The 16,242-nt window shown below is 40.2% G+C and overlaps 1 protein-coding gene, 1 long non-coding RNA gene and 1 other non-coding gene across 9 annotated transcripts in view; 1 reads left to right on the forward strand and 2 right to left on the reverse strand.

Moving 5' to 3' along the window:
- Window positions 1-2,589: 2,589 nt before the first annotated feature.
- On the reverse strand, window positions 2,590-6,962 carry LOC123636865. Its single transcript, XR_006734690.1, has 3 exons — window positions 6,675-6,962; window positions 4,953-4,990; window positions 2,590-2,884 (listed from the first exon to the last, which is right to left on the reverse strand). It is a non-coding gene; the product is annotated as an uncharacterized LOC123636865 (long non-coding RNA).
- Window positions 6,794-16,242, forward strand: part of PPM1B (protein phosphatase, Mg2+/Mn2+ dependent 1B) — a 65,971-nt gene continuing 56,522 nt past the window's right edge. Inside the window, exons 1-2 of one of the 7 annotated variants that reach the window (XM_045549508.1) lie at window positions 6,880-7,120; window positions 7,600-7,945. Coding sequence is in view for 4 of the 7 variants with exons in the window: in XM_045549510.1 (XP_045405466.1) it covers window positions 6,838-6,886 (49 nt within the window). In the remaining 3 variants the exon portion in view is untranslated. Of the gene's footprint in view, window positions 7,121-7,512; window positions 7,946-9,869; window positions 9,894-16,242 lie in introns of those variants that run through there. The other 6 variants (XM_045549510.1, XM_045549504.1, XM_045549511.1 and 3 more) reach the window with 6 other exon arrangements.
- On the reverse strand, window positions 10,370-10,502 carry LOC123637634. The gene has a single exon (XR_006734989.1). It is a non-coding gene; the product is annotated as a small nucleolar RNA SNORA51 (small nucleolar RNA).

Below are 16,242 nucleotides of genomic sequence, written 5' to 3' on the forward strand. Positions count from 1 at the left end.
TGGTTTCCTATGACCTTTACATCTCTTTGTGCCCCGTCTTGATTCTTAATACGCAGAAACATCTTGAAGGCTCTATAAGAAATCTTGAAGCAAGATTTTAATGGTTAATAGAATAAACAAACTTATGTGGCAAAGGGATTTCTTTCTCTGAAAAATCTTCATTTGGAAAATGCCTCATCCATCTATCCCTCCATTCCTCCATCTATTCATTCAACAAATCTATACTGAATACCTACTATGTGCTAGACTCTGTGAACAAGACAGAGATGGCCATGATTAATACTTTCATATTACATGAGCCCCTTATCTCTCAAGAGGGCTATTTCAGGGTGTTACTTGCACTATTTTTTTGGCCACTAATTGTAATTTTGCTAAAGCGGAGAAAAAAAAGTTGGAAGGAAACTGACAAAACTGGCTAGATGTGGGGAATTATAAACAAGGCTGAATGGGGAAATTGTGATGTCTTAACAGAGGCAATAAACTTGAGTGAGTTTTAGGGAGAAAAAATTTTGATTTGGGGCATATATATCAATTAGGATGCTTTTGGCTGCAAGTAGTAGAAAACTCAACCCAAAGAGGCACATATGATGAGGAAAACTATTATCTCATTTAATGAGAAATTCAGTGGTAGGGAGGCCCCAGGGTTGTTTAATTCAGTATTCTGAGAGTATCATCAATGATTAGGGTCCTTTTCACATTTCCTGTCTCTCATGCATATGACTTGGTCTTTGTCCTCAAGCTTGTCCCTCCGTGGTCACAAGATGGCTGCCACAGCTCCAAGAATCACATCCTCACAAAATAATAATAGCTAAAATTTGCATAGCACTTTTGATAGGCCAGACACTATTCTAAGCACTTTACATACGTTAATTCTTTTGGTCCTCACAGCAACTCTATGTGTTGATTCTGTTATCCCCATTTTATGGATGAGGAAACTGAGGTACAGAGAAGTTAAATAACCAGAGTCACTAGCTAGTAAGTGGAATAATTGAGATACAACTGCAGGAATCTGGCTCCAAGAAAGAATGGGTCCCTTTCTTGTGTTCCTTATAAGAGTAAAGAAAACATTTCAGAATCCCCCCACTTCCAGCGTATTTCCTATCAAGTGTCATTAGCCTGATTTGCATCACATGCACATTCCTAAACCAATCATCCGAAAGAGGGAATGGGATTATCATAGATAGTTTAGAGTAATTAAGGCTAATCTCTGAGGCTGGGGAGCAACTCAGCCTCCCCCAAAGCATGTGCCCTTATGTACTTCAATTTAAGTGAGATTCTGTAGCAGGACAAAGATCAAGTTAGGGAGGCTGCCAGGAAGGCAACCAGCAGTGTCTGCCACAGACTGAAACACTGTGGGACGTTGAAATGGACAAAATCCATTAGGCAGCTGAGGACACATCAAGAGGATGAGGCTGGTGCTCTACACTTGGAGCTCAGATGCATTGAGGCAGTAGCTGGAGGCCTGAGAAGTGGGCACATTTGCAAGGAAGATGGTATAGAAATCAGTCAGCTAAAAACTGAAACTTAAAAATATAGCAAAATTTTGACAATTGTTTAAGTTCTGTGATAGGTACACAGGTTCATCATATTTAATATAATATTACTCTCTCCATTTTTGTGTGTGTCTGAAATTTTTCCTAATAAAAAATTTTGAAAAATACAAAACAAAAAACCAATTACAGAGACTTTGCAAGCTCTCACTATGAAGGGGCTCCCAGTACTTGGTCTCCAACTTTCTGTAGACTTGTCACTTAACCCTTATGTCACTTAGATAAGGCTTGAATCTACCCCCAAATTCTGGAACAAATTCTGGTTCCAGGCAGGGAGAACATAAGAAGCCCTAGTTTTGCTCTTTCACTGGCTCATTTTCCAGACATTTCTGCTGCTAGTCTGCTCTGGTTTTTCTGCTGGGAGTCTCTGGCTTTCTTTCCCAACACCATTTCTATTTGGCCTCAGAGTCTGAATTTTTCTACCCTGATCTCTAACCTTCCTGCAGCCTGATACCTGCCTCCAAAACAGTTATCTAATTGCTGATGTCTCTGCTATTTGCCAGAAATACTAGGCCTTTATCTAAAGGACATTAAATACGGGCCTTATTATGAAACCTTTTAAACTAATAGCACTGAAGTCCCCTCTTTCACCATGAATTTTTCATTTTCGGTTTTCTTACGACTATATCCCTGTATGCTTGTTCTTAGAATAATCAACCTTTGACTTCATTTCTATGTTCATCTCCTTGATGTCTGGTGCATCCTCAGAGTCTCCATAGATTCTTAAGATCAGTGCTCAAGTGCAGCTTCACTAGCAGGAGAAAAAGAGCTTTCAGACAAGTAAACAGGAAGAGAGTGGTTGCAGATGTGGAAGGAAAACAAGGGAAAAGTAGTGTGATGTTTCCTTTAGGTTTTTGAATCATGAGCAAACCACCATATTGCATTAACAAATGGCAATGCTACTAAGAAGGAAAGGATGAAGAGTTGGCAGAAATGTATAGTTTATTGTAAAAAGAAAATAAAACATAACAAAGTGAATGAATAATGTAAATGAACTTGGGCACGAATGCTAAACTGTTTACATAAATGGTAGTTATTAGAGTTTTCCACAGCCAAGCACATTTAAACATTTTGTAGTTTTATGGCATTTATAGCTGGGCTCCATGTGAATACTTTTTCTAATACCACCCACTGTGTTGTAATCATAATCTTAATCATCTCATCTCATGTGCATGACACTCACTTTAAAACACAAAGGAGGATCTGGCTCTGAGGAAACCAGCGTTGGTCTTTTGGGCTGTGTGGATTGCATGCAGGATGGTGATAGCTTGATCAACTTCCTGTCTTAGGAGGAAGTCAGGTTGGGAGGAAGCCCCAGCCTTGTAGTGGTGGCACTGAGGAAAGGGAAAAACATTCAGTAAACGACTTGAGAACCTCCAAGTGTAATTCAATAAATATATATTGAGCATCTATTATGTACTATGCATAACGAAAGAAACAATGTCCTTGCAGAGTCAGAAGTTACTGTTCCTAGCAGGGGTTCTATCCTACCCACTTCTTCTTCTTTTTTTTTTTTTTTGGTAAAGGGTCCCTTTAGTGAATCCAGTGGATTCCTTCTCAAAATAATATTTCTAAATACATAAAATAAAATTCACAAGATTACAAAAGATACCAATTGTAATGAAACACAGTTATCAAACTATTAAAAAGACAAAAAAATGGTGACATGCTTCTTTATTAATGCATGAAATAACAAGATCTAGTAGTGGACCTAGTCATTCCTATAATTTCAAAATAGTGGTGAGTGTAAATGATAGTTTGAGAGATTCCAATGCTTGGTAAAGTTTGGGAATCTGCTCTAAGCTACTCATTATATCACAGTTCCCTAATTTCCTGGCCTACCTTGCAGCTAGGGGTGGTCATGTGATTTCCTCACTCTTACTGTCTTGAACTTGGACACCTCATCTGAAGCTATAGTAACTGTCTTGCAATCGTGGGTACTGAACCAGACATCACTGTCCACCTCCGGATTCCTTGTTTTGTGAGAAAACACCCCCCCTCCACAGATTTAAGCCACAGTTTAGGTTTTCTGTTAGTTGTAGCCAAACATATTTCTAATTAATACAATGTGGCTTAAAAAAGACTTTTTTCCACATGATGGTAAGAATTTTAAACATTAATATTGAAATACATATTAATAGGGCCTGGCACAGTGGTTCATGCCTATAATCCTAGCACTTTGGGAGGACGAGGCAGGAGGATTGCTGAAGGCTAGGAATTCAAGACTAGCCTAAGTGAGAGCAAGACCCCCATCTCTACAAAAAAAAAAAAAAAAAGGAAAGAAAAATTATCCAGGTGTGGTGACATGTGCCTGTAGTGCCAGCTACTTAGGAGAATGAGGCAAGAGGATCCCTTGAGCCCAGGAATTCGAGGTTGCAGTGAGCTATGATGTCACCACTGCCCTTTAGCCCAGGCGACAGAGTGAGACTCTGTCTCACAAAAAAAAAAAAACAACAAAAAGGCCCCAAAAACAAAAAGCACCCATATTAATAGATATGGAGCAGAGGACAAAATTCTTATGGATTTTTAAGGTAATTTTTCAGCATGTGTGGCTTATATCTTGCTAAATCCCCAGATAGCTTGGGATAAAAATCCTCAGTCCTAAGGGGTTCTCCTCTGGAAATTTTTGAGGAGCAATTTTAAGATTAACTAGGTTATGGTTTTATGAAAGCCAGGGTTGAATATTTCTAAGAAAATAGTAATGGTCAATTTCAAAGACAGCCCTGTCACCTTCCATAGTATCTGATTCATAGCGATGCTTAATAAATATTTGTAGAACTGGTGAATTTTTTCTCAAATGAAGAAAACAGGTTTATTAGTGAACCTTTCCAGTGGTTAAGAAGGGAGTAGATCAATCCACTCAAATCTGCATATAATAGGCATGTAAATAAATATGCTGAATGAATAAATGGTACTTCTTTTATGTGACATATAAAGTTCAGATTTTAACGGTGACAGTCACTGTATTAGGTGCTATTATGCACCATATCCTATTTAATCTTTGAAATAATCATGTGAAGTGGGCAACACTGCATTACCTGTGACCAGGTGTGGTCTTAGGGCAACCAGCAAAATGGGGTCACCCAAATTTATTGGGAGAAAATGGTCATCTGATGTCTTACTTAAGAACGTCAGGAGTATTACAGCCAACATGGGAAAAATCAAAACCTTTCTACATTACATTTAATATTGTTTTGATTTTAAAATATATATTGGGGAGTGTTTTGTACTGCTAAGCTCATCATATGGTTCTGGAGGAAGATGTTATGATTCCCATTTTGCAGAACAAACCAAGGCTCAGAGAGCTTAGTTACTAGCTCAAATCACACAGCTAGTTAGTGGTAGAGCCCATTATGATGGTACTCAATGTTTATGACACATTATATTTATGATGGTACATACCATTTTTCTTTTCAAAGTTGTGAATCTTATTGGTCCTTCTGTAATGATACAGAGTTTTAATCAAGTAAAGCATACAATGAAGTTAACTTAAATATGTTTTTTTCTTTTAGTAATTTAAAGAATGAATGAGATGCAATCATTAATCCCACCTATATGACAAATGACTTTGTATTAGTTTTGGGGTCAACGAAGGGAAAGTGAGAAGGAAATCAAGCAGGCCAAGAAACTACTCCCATACCCTTCTGAGGTTGCTTGAATTTGCAAGAGAAGGGTCCCCAGCTGTCCTCACTTTTTAATCCTTAGCATGGTTCCCATTTTGGAAGCTGAGATCCCAGATTCCCTTCTCCTTATATTAGTATAAGGTGTATCAGGTAAAGGAGTATGATTTAAGGAAATGTAAAGTCGTTTAAGTAATACTTCCTGAGGACTGTATGACCCCACACTGATAATAAAGGGTAGAAGGAAAAGGTGAGATATAAATATGTTCTCCCAACATGCAAAAGTCAGCAAATGGAATTTTAGTTTATGTTTGCCTCCATTACCCTATACCAGAGGGTCTTCAACGTTGGTGGACATAAAAATCACCTGGGGAACTATTTAAAAATTTACCTTTTTGAGCCTTGTCTCCAGAGTCCCTGATTTTGTAGGCAGGAATGGACCTGAGAATCTGCACCCCAGGTGATTCTGATGCTGGCGGTCTATTCACCATGCAGTAAGAAACACCATCCTTACACAGACTTTAGGAGTAAGTTAAAAATGTCTGAATTGCAATCAAGTCTTTATTTTTGCCATCCTCACCATGGCCTGGGCAATTGTCCTATTACTAAATTTGCCCTTCTCCCCAAAACATTGACAGTATCTAACCTGAATAGCACTCTTTTGGCATCTCATCTTATCTCTGCCCAACCCAATTTACATCAAAGTATGAATAAGATTTAAATCCTCTTTTAGGGCACATGGATTAAAAAATAATCTATCTCTCCTAAGATAAATATTTAAATGTCTCTATTACCCTTTAGTTTTGTTTCTCGTTTGGGTAATTAACTTGGCAGCACTGTCTAGTTTGATTGCTGGAGGAGTCATGCCCACTTCCCTCTTCATTCATTCTTGACTCAACCTGTGTCTTTGTGAATCCTTCCTTGGTAAACTTATCCACAGGGAAGATCCTTTATGTCCTCACCACCCCTTGCACATGTTTCAATTATAGCACCTATCATCTTGTACTGGGATTGACTATTTTATTTTTGTATCTCCAGTTCTACGTGCAGTAGCTGGCAAATAGCAGGCGCTCACTAACCGTGGAATGAATTCTGGAATGATTTTAAAATCAATGCTAACTGGGAAACAAAACACGGAAATGCCAAGGGCTGACTACTAGGCAGTGGGGGCCTAGAAGTAATCAAAATAATCCCTAACAGCACAGAATCCTCCTGAAGGGATCACCTGTCCCACTTTCTCGTGTCGCTTTTCAGCCTCTTCCGACACCCCAATTTCCCGCCCACTCCTTTCCCTCCTAGAGACAGGTCAGGCAGGTATCTCGGTTCAGCAGCTCTGATTGGTCGGCGATGATTTCATTGTTAGGGAACATCCGGGCCTTTCCCCTCCCGGCGGCACCTCCCCAGAACCCGGCCTTCCCAGTTCCCACTCCCGCGTGCGCCCCACCCGTGCTGAAGCAAAACAACCGCCTCTCCCCAGCCTGCTTCTTGTCTTCGCCTGTGCTACCTCTTCTTGTCTCTGCGTCGAAGAGAGGCGTCCATATCCTCCAATGAGGGCCTAGGAGGCCGTTGTTAGCCAATCAGTAGCCAACGCCCCGCAATTCTGGGTGGGACTAGGCCTCCACACCTGTAACCGGACAGCCCGTTGATTCCTTCATGGCGCTTGTTTTATGCAAGGCTTAGAGGTCAAAAGGAAAGGGACAGGGTCCTCGCAGAATGGTAAGGATCCGCACAGACTCTCTGGGTTTGACCGTTTTTGAAGACTAACCAATCGCTTTTCGGATACTTCCCCGCCTTTTGCGCCTTCATTTGAAAAAAGCCGGTGTGACGGACTTGGAAATTGGTTCAGTGACGGACACACAGAGAAAGCCAATGACTGAGGTTTGGAACCACCATTTGGACCAATAAGAGAAGGAAGTCTCAAGGGCTCGGGCTTGGCGAGGCGGAGCGCAGGTGGGCGTTATTTGATTGACGGAGGGCTCTACTTATGGCTAGTGGGGTGGGCTGGTCCTCGACGTTCTGGAGGCAGTACCTAGCGGAGGCGGGGCTGAATGAAGTAAATGGTAATGAAAGGTTGGGTCTCACTCAGTGGGCGGTGTTTGATGGATAGTTGACCTTGCCAATTGAAGGTGGAACCTGCTGCCCAATGGGAAATTAGGAAGTCAGAGGCGGGGCCGTGTGGGCGGGGAAAACTAAGTACGGAGGTACAGGGGGAGCCGAACTGGGTGGGAGAGCTGTGATTGACAGGCCTCTCAGCGAACCGGGGACGGCGAGAGGACGCGCGGCGTCCCAATGGCTGTGAGCCAGGGGCGGGGCTACCCGGGGGGCGGGGAAGGACGGGATGCGGGGAGGGGGTTGCCGAAGGAGCCGAGCGGCTGCTGCTCAATGGCGGAAAAGCCGCCGGTGCTCTGACTGCCTGGTTCCCCTAGCAGTTGCGGGGGAGTTTCCTGCCGGCGCGGCTGGAGTCTCTGTTTCTCAGCGTTCGGTGGTTGGAAGATGCACCAGAGAGACGAGGCTGCGGCGGAGGAGGTGGCGGCAGCTGAATCGGCAGCGGCGCTAGGGTGGAGAGAAGGCGGCAGCGGCGGCGGCGGCGGCGTGAGGGGCCCGGCGGTGTAAACAGCCCCGGAGGTGGCGGAGGCGGTGGCCGAGACCCCAAGGGGGAATCGGCGACTGAGGCAGGGTCGCGCTTCCGTTGGAAACTTGGGCTGAGTACAGCAGGAGGTTCTGCGGCGGGCGCGAGCCAGACGTCCTAGACTTCGCCTCCCTCCCTTGCCTCAGGTAAGGCCGCTCGGCGCCCCGCCGGAGGGAAAACGGCTGGCCGCCCCGCCGAGGCCCCAGGACCGTTTTCGGGGTGCCGCCGAGCTGCGGCCCGGGCCTCTGCCTTTCCGAATCCTCGCCGTTTTCCCCGCTGCCGGGGAACCTGGGGAGCGCCGCGCCGGCCTGGCTCCTGGGTAGGCCCGTTCCCCGGTTGCCGCCTCCGCTCTCGGTTGAGGGCTGGGAGAGGCGCGGGGAGAGAATAGGAGTTTGCTCAAACGCCTGTAAGTCAACTGCTTCCCCCTTCTCTCTGCTTCAGTCTGCAAGCATCTCTTTCACACGAAAGCATGAGGCTACCCAGGCCTTGGCTCGTCTCTTCCTGGTGCAAGCCTTATTTGAACACACTACCTTTTCCCATTTGTTTCCTCATTAGCTTCTGCTGTACTCTGCGCTCCACTTCACTTCCTTGTTAAATCTTCTTTCTCGGTCTTCTGTCTATGCCTCTCACCATCTCCTCCCTCCTTAGTGGCTTTGAATCATTTCTCTTATCAGACTCCGGCTTCTCTTGCCTGCCCCTTCCTTTTTAGATGTCATTCTTTTTCACAGTGTATCTTTTAATTGAAACTGCTAGTATCGTTAGTACCCCGTGTTTCCCAGAGGCCCATTAAGAGTAAACTGACCAGCTTTATGTGGCAGATCAGTTTTTTATACTGTAAGCCTAACAGCCTTAAAAAAAAAAAGAGACTGTATTAAACGTTGCATGTGAAAATAACACTGAAATAATTTTAAAAATGAAGGGCTGAGTGTTGGAAATAGTTATTTCTTCATTTTTTAAAGTTGCATGACCTTTAATGTCAGATTTAGCAGAACTAGGACATTTGCCCATCTTATTTGGCAAAAATGCTTCTGAACCATTTGATAGCAGCCCAAATTCATCAGTATTCAAGTTCTTTTAAAAACAACTTGAAAGCTTTTAAAAAAGACTTTATATGAACAACTAGGAAGCTGTTTTAATAGAATCACAATTAAAAAGCTTTTAAAATAGGCTCCACATGTTTAATGTATCAAAATAAAGTTGGCAGGAGTCTTGTAAAAGGATTATTTAGGAATTTGAGTAGTCTTAGTGTTATGTAGCTATTTTGGGAAAAACATTCTTTTTCTGTTAACAAACGTTTACAACTACTGTGATGTGAGAAGTACTGAGGTTTATTGTGGGATTAACACAGGAACTCTTTATTTGAGCTACTGCATGGATGGAGAAGTAGTAAATTGTTTAGGGTAGACAGTGTAAGTCACAGTATGTTCTAGGAGATGGAGAAACATGCCATGGACACTGAATGTTAATAGATATTATTTCATTTACTTTCTGTGTTGTGCAATAGCGAAGTTCCTATTGTTGGCCTACTTTTAAATAGAGCATTTCTAAATAAATAGTGAGACAAGCTATTCTAATTATTATTATAATCTTTTCCAAGTATACAAGCCTTTTACAAATACAACAAAAGTAATATTAAAATGTCAGTTTTTACAGAATTGTTTTTGTAGGCTTCCCAAATGGGCAGTGTGTTGTTACAATAGAACTTTTAAAATTAAGTATTTAGGACAGATTTTTTTAGTCAACAGATATTTTTTCAGGGATAATCTTTTTTTTTTTCCCCTGTGCTGCTTACTTTCAGTGCCTTCTTTGTCTTTTTTTTTTTAAAATGATTGTTTGTGTTTTCCCCTCTTATTTGTTTTTGCTCTCATAAAGTCTTATCACAGTTTCTGCAGTGTTTGTTTATGTTGTGTTATTAGCATGCAGTAGTATTTTTATTAGAGCTTTCATATCCATTAGTTAAGATTTTCCCAGTTTCTTGTATGTTATCCTTTGGATTTGTTGATGTGGTTATTCTATGAGAAGTGACCCAGCAGAACTTTCAACACCTGTTTTCTTACACTGGATGTCTGATTTCTATGAAGACTCCAGGAAAAGGTGAGAAAGGCTTTTCAGTTTGTCTAGTCATGTCAGTAAATACTGTTTTATGTTAGTAATTCACATATTATGGTTACTAAGTCCCTTAAGATTACATCATCTGAAGGAATGGTGTAGTGTCTAAATAGCTGTGTTTCTAAGAACGGCAGATTCACAAGTTGACAAGATCAGAAAAAGTGGCTTTTGTTGAAAGTTATTTTTTTCTATAAAACATTTTTTATGGAGTCTTTTGAATTAAAATGTGATGCTAATTGTCTCTTGGCACTCCTGGAAGAGTAGAATTTGCCATGGTATCAGTGATTGTGGAGATTCATTAAAAAGTGGTTGAGCCAACAGTGAAAGGATTGCAAACGTGCCCTTGTAAATGGGTTGGTAAACATTTCTTTTATTGTACATGATACCGGGAGTGAATGGTATTCACTCATTGGTGTTAGTTACACATATTATCTATCTATCTATCTATATTTTTCTCAACTCTGTATCCCCCCATTCACAATACGGACCAGGCACAGGGTCTGGGCTTGGGTGTATATCAGGTAGAGTTTACTCTAGCTCCTCTTTCTATACAGTCAGTGTAAGAACACAGCCTGTGGTAAGCAACAGAAGGCCTATAATGTATATTTTATGAATATTTATGTATTATATGTAACTATTTAATATTTTAAATATTAAATGACATTACCTAGCATAGGAAGTAGTGATAGTATTAATTCTAACTCTAAAACTAACTTCTTAAAATACAATATGTGATATTTTACATTTTCTGTGAAATATGCCTTTCACAATTCACTGACTTAAAGAAAAATTAATTGGCAAATAACTGATGGTATGAGACTAATAAAGGTTTTTTTTAAATTCCAAAATTTTAATAGCAAAATTTATTCAAGTAATAGTTTAAAATATAAAATCATGATTAGGGGTAAGAGAATTTGGGGGATATAATATTTCTGGATTTTCAGTGATTCTTCACATTGTACCTGATGCTTTTTGTTTTTTCCCTTGGTGAACTGATTTCAGAATTGCAATGAAACAGAATACCGCTATTTATATTGGCAGCTTTAAAGTTTTAGTGTAGAATGTATAATATCTTATACGTTATATTAGTAGAATTGATGACTAAGAGGACTTACTAGTTGAGGATATGGGATAAGATTCCTAGAAACAGGGCAGACCTCAGATAAGTCATCTGGACTACTTCCCAGTTTTTTTTTTTTCCTAAGAGACAGGGCTGGGATGCAGTGTGGCCTGATCATAGCTGGCTGCAGCCTCAAACTCCCGAGCTCAAGCATCCTCCTACCTTAGCCTCCCAAGAAGCTAGAACTGCAAGCATGCACCACCATTTTTTTTTTTTTTTTGAGACAGAGTCTCGTTCTGTTGCCCGGGCTAGAGTGAGTGCCGTGGCGTCAGCCTAGCTCACAGCAACCTCAAACTCCTGGGGCTTAATCGATCCTACTGCCTCAGCCTCCCGAGTAGCTGGGACTACAGGCATGCGCCACCATGCCCAGCTAATTTTTTTTCCTATGTATATTGTTAATTGGCCAGATAATTTGTTTCTATTTTTAGTAGAGACGGGGTCTCGCTCCTGCTCAGGGTGGTCTCGAACTCCTGACCTCGAGCCATCCGCCCGCCTCGGCCTCCCAGAGTGCTAGGATTACAGGCGTGAGCCACCTCGCCCGGCCCTAATTTTTTAATTTTTTGTAGAGATAGAGTTTCACTGTGTTGCCCAGGCTGGTCTGGAACTCTTAGCCTCAAGCTATCTTCCTCCCTAAGTGCTGTGATTACAGGCGTGAGCCACCACACTTGGTCTGCAAGCAAAACATTTCTAATATGATTCAATCTCTTTGGGTATACTTGATTTAAGAAGATTGACACTGTTGAACATTCCATGGGTGTTCCTCCCTTTAAAGAAGACTACCTAGAAGACTAACTTAAGTGATTTGATCAGGTAGTTTTTAATCAGTAAAAGAACACTTTACTAAATTTCGATAAAGTTATGAAGTTTTCTGAAAGCATAATTTATATACTGTATATATTTATTTCTCAGTCTAAAGATTTTGAGATTTAGTTTTTAGTAATGTCTAGCATCCTAGGAAACTTACACACCATGTGTATGCTCATATACTTTTTTTTTAAAGTTGTCATTCAAATTTCAGGGTGCTTTATTTCTCCCTGTCAATTTCATTTTAATAGCAACCATAAATACTTTGCTTCTGAATTATGGTAAATCATGATATAGAAGAGATCTCAAGTAAATTTTCTTTTTATTTGACTGTAGCTAACTGACCACATCTGCAACGTCTTGTTAATTGCTTGACATAACATTTTTTATAATGATTCCCTTTGTAATAAGTTGTTTAACTGCATGAACCCTGTAGCTTAATCAATTGTATTTTAAGTTGTTAGTTCATATATTAGACATACATTTAATATGGTATGTAACATTTAAAGTACAGTTTACCAATTTAAAGATTTTGGCTTACCAAATAGTTTATTAACTTGCTAAATATAAAATGGGCTCAAAGTTTTACAGTATGTTGAAATATCATCAAGATTATATTTAATGGCTTAAAATTGATTTGTTTCTTGAAAAATCTTTTTTTTTTTTTTTTTGAGACAGAGTCTCACTCTGTTGCCCAGGCTAGAGTGCTGTGGTGTCAGCCTAGCTCACAGCAACCTCAAACTCCTGGGCTCAGGCAATCCTTCTGCCTCAGCCTCCCAAGTAGCTGGGACTACAGGCATACACCACCATGCCTGGCTAATTTTTTCTATGTATGTTTTTAGTTGTCCAGCTAATTTCTTTCTATTTTAGTAGAGACAGGGTCTCTCTCTTGCTCAGGCTGGTCTCAGAACTCCTGACCTTGAGTGATCCACCCGCCTCGGCCTCCCAGAGTGCTAGGATTACAGGCGTGAGCCACCACGCCTGGCCAGAAATTCAAAATCTTAAAGTTTAGAAACAACACTACTTGGAAAACTTGTTTTGTATCCTTGGGAACAAGGGATCCACTCAGATATGGTCTGATACTTAGAGGAGAGAGAAACTTTGGAAGTCGTCTGTTGACTATTAAGGAACTTGTGTTACTCTTAGAGATGGAACCAATCACTGGCGGTGACATAGGGGGGATAAGATTGCTGTGATTTTTGTCTATGTAGAATGTCCTTCACTTCAGAATAGGTTGTAAATGAAAAGTTCATTTGTATGATAGAAATAGGAAAAACTTTTTCCTTCACGGAAAACTTTTAAAATGTGGTTATGTTATGAGGTAGAATCAAATGTGTAATAGAAAATGAAACAAGTGAATAAGTTTTGTTTGATAGGTGGTATATACTTGAGATGAAGCAGGTTTGATAAAGAATATGTACAGTAATTTTTTAAGGGTCTGAGCACTTTTAAGTTTGAAAATAATATCACTGATTCTTAAATCTGATTGCATTTTATTTTCTTGATGTACGTGTCAGGAGCACTCCTAACATTGAAGAGGGATGGTTAATAGATGTTTTTATAAGTAAGAGAATCTAGTAGTGTCTCCATTATTCATGAATGCTTAACCTACCTGGGTGAAGTGGTTTTCTTTTTTTTCTTTTTTTTTTTTTTTGAGACAGAGTCTCACTCTGTTGCCTAGGCTAGAATGAGTGCCATGGCATCAGCCTAGCTCACAGCAACCTCAAACTCCTGGGCTCAAGCAATCCTTCTGCCTCAGCCTCCCGAGTAGCTGGGACTACAGGCATGCGCCACCATGCCTGGCTAATTTTTTCTATATATATTTTTAGCTGTCCATATAATTTCTTTCTATTTTTTAGTAGAGACTGGGTCTCGCTCTTGCTCAGGCTGGTCTTGAACTCCTGAGCTCCAACAATCCGCCCGCCTTGGCCTCCCAGAGTGCTAGGATTACAGGCGTGAACCACCGCGCCCGCCAAAGTGGTTTTCTTTTTCCTTGTTTTGACTAAAGCATTTATCTCTGAGGTAAGGAAATGGCATTATTTGTTGGACACAGGTAGCCCTACTTAGTCCCTTACGAAGGAAATAATTAAAGCACTCCTAATAGTAGAATATATAGATCAAGTTTAGATTTGGAAGGCTTTCTATTATTTACTCCTGGCTACCAGTCCCCTGAGAAGTAAAGGATAATCTAATTGTATTTAGTCTGTAGCCCTCCAGCCATTCTTCTTTTTTTTTTAAAACAGTCCAGAGGTCTTTTATTTTTTTACACCTATTATGACATGAATTCATAGGGAGTAGGTTCCAGCAGCTCATGCCTCTTTCCATTGTTTTTCGCAAAGTTTGCTTCTCTGGGTGGAGCAGGCTGGCACTTCAGTTGAACCCAGGTACATTTCTCTTAGGCTTCTTTCTTTTTCTGACCGTTTTCCTTCATGTGTTTCAGTAAGCTATCTTGGCTCTTAGAGTGCTTAATATGCTCAATGGGCACATTAATTTTCTTGGTAAGAATCTTGCCCTTGACTTGTTTGTTTACAACCGTGACAACAGCATGCTGGGTAACATTGTAGACAGTTTTGCCATGGTAACATTGGTGTGGCATTCCTTTTTGAACAGTACCCATTTCCTTGATGTCTACAGTATCACCATTCAGGTAGATTTGCATGTACCTGGCCAAAGGTACAACTCCATGTTTTCTAAAAGGCCTAGAGAACATATATTGATTGGGTGCTTCTCTTTTTTCCATTTGTGTTTGTCATTTTGGGGAATTACTGGAAAATGGTTCCGACTGAAAGGAAGCCCAACCATTATCCTTGTGTTCACTGAATACCTTCTGTACACAAGACTCCATTTCATGCCAGAGTCTGAACAAAACAGACAAAAATGCCTGATCTCATAGATCTTACATTCTGGTACCAACAGTTCTCTCTCAATTTACATTATAGCTGCGCTCCTCCTGTGGCTGGCCTAAAAAATCGAGTGGAAAATTTGGGATGTGTGTATTTTCTGCAGCACACTTAAAAGCTGTGATTAGAGCTTTACTATTATTAACAAAAGGAAGAGTTTTTCTGTTTTTGGATAAAAACTTTAATATGAAAAGAGGAAGAGGGAAATATCATACTTCAAAGGAAGATACTAACTTAAGATGAAAAGATAATCCAAATAGAGAAAAGATCCCTATATCAGGCAGGCATGAGAGAAGTCTGGGGATTTCAGGTGTTTCCATTTCCTATCAATCTTTGGATAGATGAGTTCCTGGAAAGGAGGATGGGAGAAAAGATGGGTTAATGGGAAGAGGGTGAATAGGACTTTTAGCAAGTTGGTTTAAATAACTTGGGATATACCTATAAAATATATGTTGTCATTTGTGTTTGAAAAAACTTTGCCATTTCTGTCCTTAGGTGAGTGTACCTGAAAGACTAGTTGTTGACCAACAATAGTCTGGTCATAATGTCACTGATTTGTGACTGCTCTGATAAAAGATGGCTGATGGAAATTGTCTCTTGTTTTATTGTGCTGAAATTGGTCTGTTTATCACTACTTCCCTAAATTCCATAGCTGTGGTGTTACTTGAGGGTTGTACCTTTGTTTTTCCTGCATTGTGAATTTCTGCGTGAGGTTGTCATATTGTGATTAAGATGTGAAGCAGGTGCTTAGTTTATCCTTTTGTTCTATAGCTTTTGTAGTGATGATCCAGTTTGGTAAAGGTATCTCTTCTTGAGTTTACACAAACATTACACACTTAAGCACAAGAGATCTTTAATCTTTTTGTTTTTATTTTATTGCTTGGTGGTCTTTTGCTTTCATTTGTGAGTCAGAGTTTCATGTGACCTTATTGCTGAAGTGAATCAAGATTAATTTTTTTTAAAGTAAATGAATTGACTTGTATTTATGTCACTGCCTCAATATAAAAGAACATTAGTTTCATTTATGACCTAAGATACCTCATTTATTGTACCCAAATGAGCCTTCAGTTTACTAGTTTCATTTCTAATATATATTTTTGCAGCTCTTACTTTATCAAAATGCTGATGTGCAAGAGGACTTGAATTTTTTGAATATACTAAATTTAGTATTGTAATTCCGACCAGATTAAGTAAGCTGTTCAACATTTGGCCATTTTAGAGTACCTACATTTTAGATTTAGAAATAACCTAAAACAACCTTACTTAAATTTCTTAAATTATCTCTTGTATTCATAACTGGTTTTGTTTATATAATTTAAACTCTTTTTTTTTTTTTTTTTCTTGGGACAGAGTCTTGCTCTGTTGCCCGGGCTAGAGTGCCGTGGCGTAAGCCTAGCTCACAGCAACCTCAAACTCCTGGGCTCAAGCAATCCTTCTGCCTCAGCCTCCCAAGTAGCTGGGACTACAGGCATGTGCCACCATGCCTGGCTAATTTTTTTTTTCTATATAT

Source organism: Lemur catta, chromosome 4 (genome assembly GCF_020740605.2).
Source record: "Lemur catta isolate mLemCat1 chromosome 4, mLemCat1.pri, whole genome shotgun sequence".
NCBI classification, from domain to species: Eukaryota; Metazoa; Chordata; class Mammalia; order Primates; family Lemuridae; genus Lemur; species Lemur catta.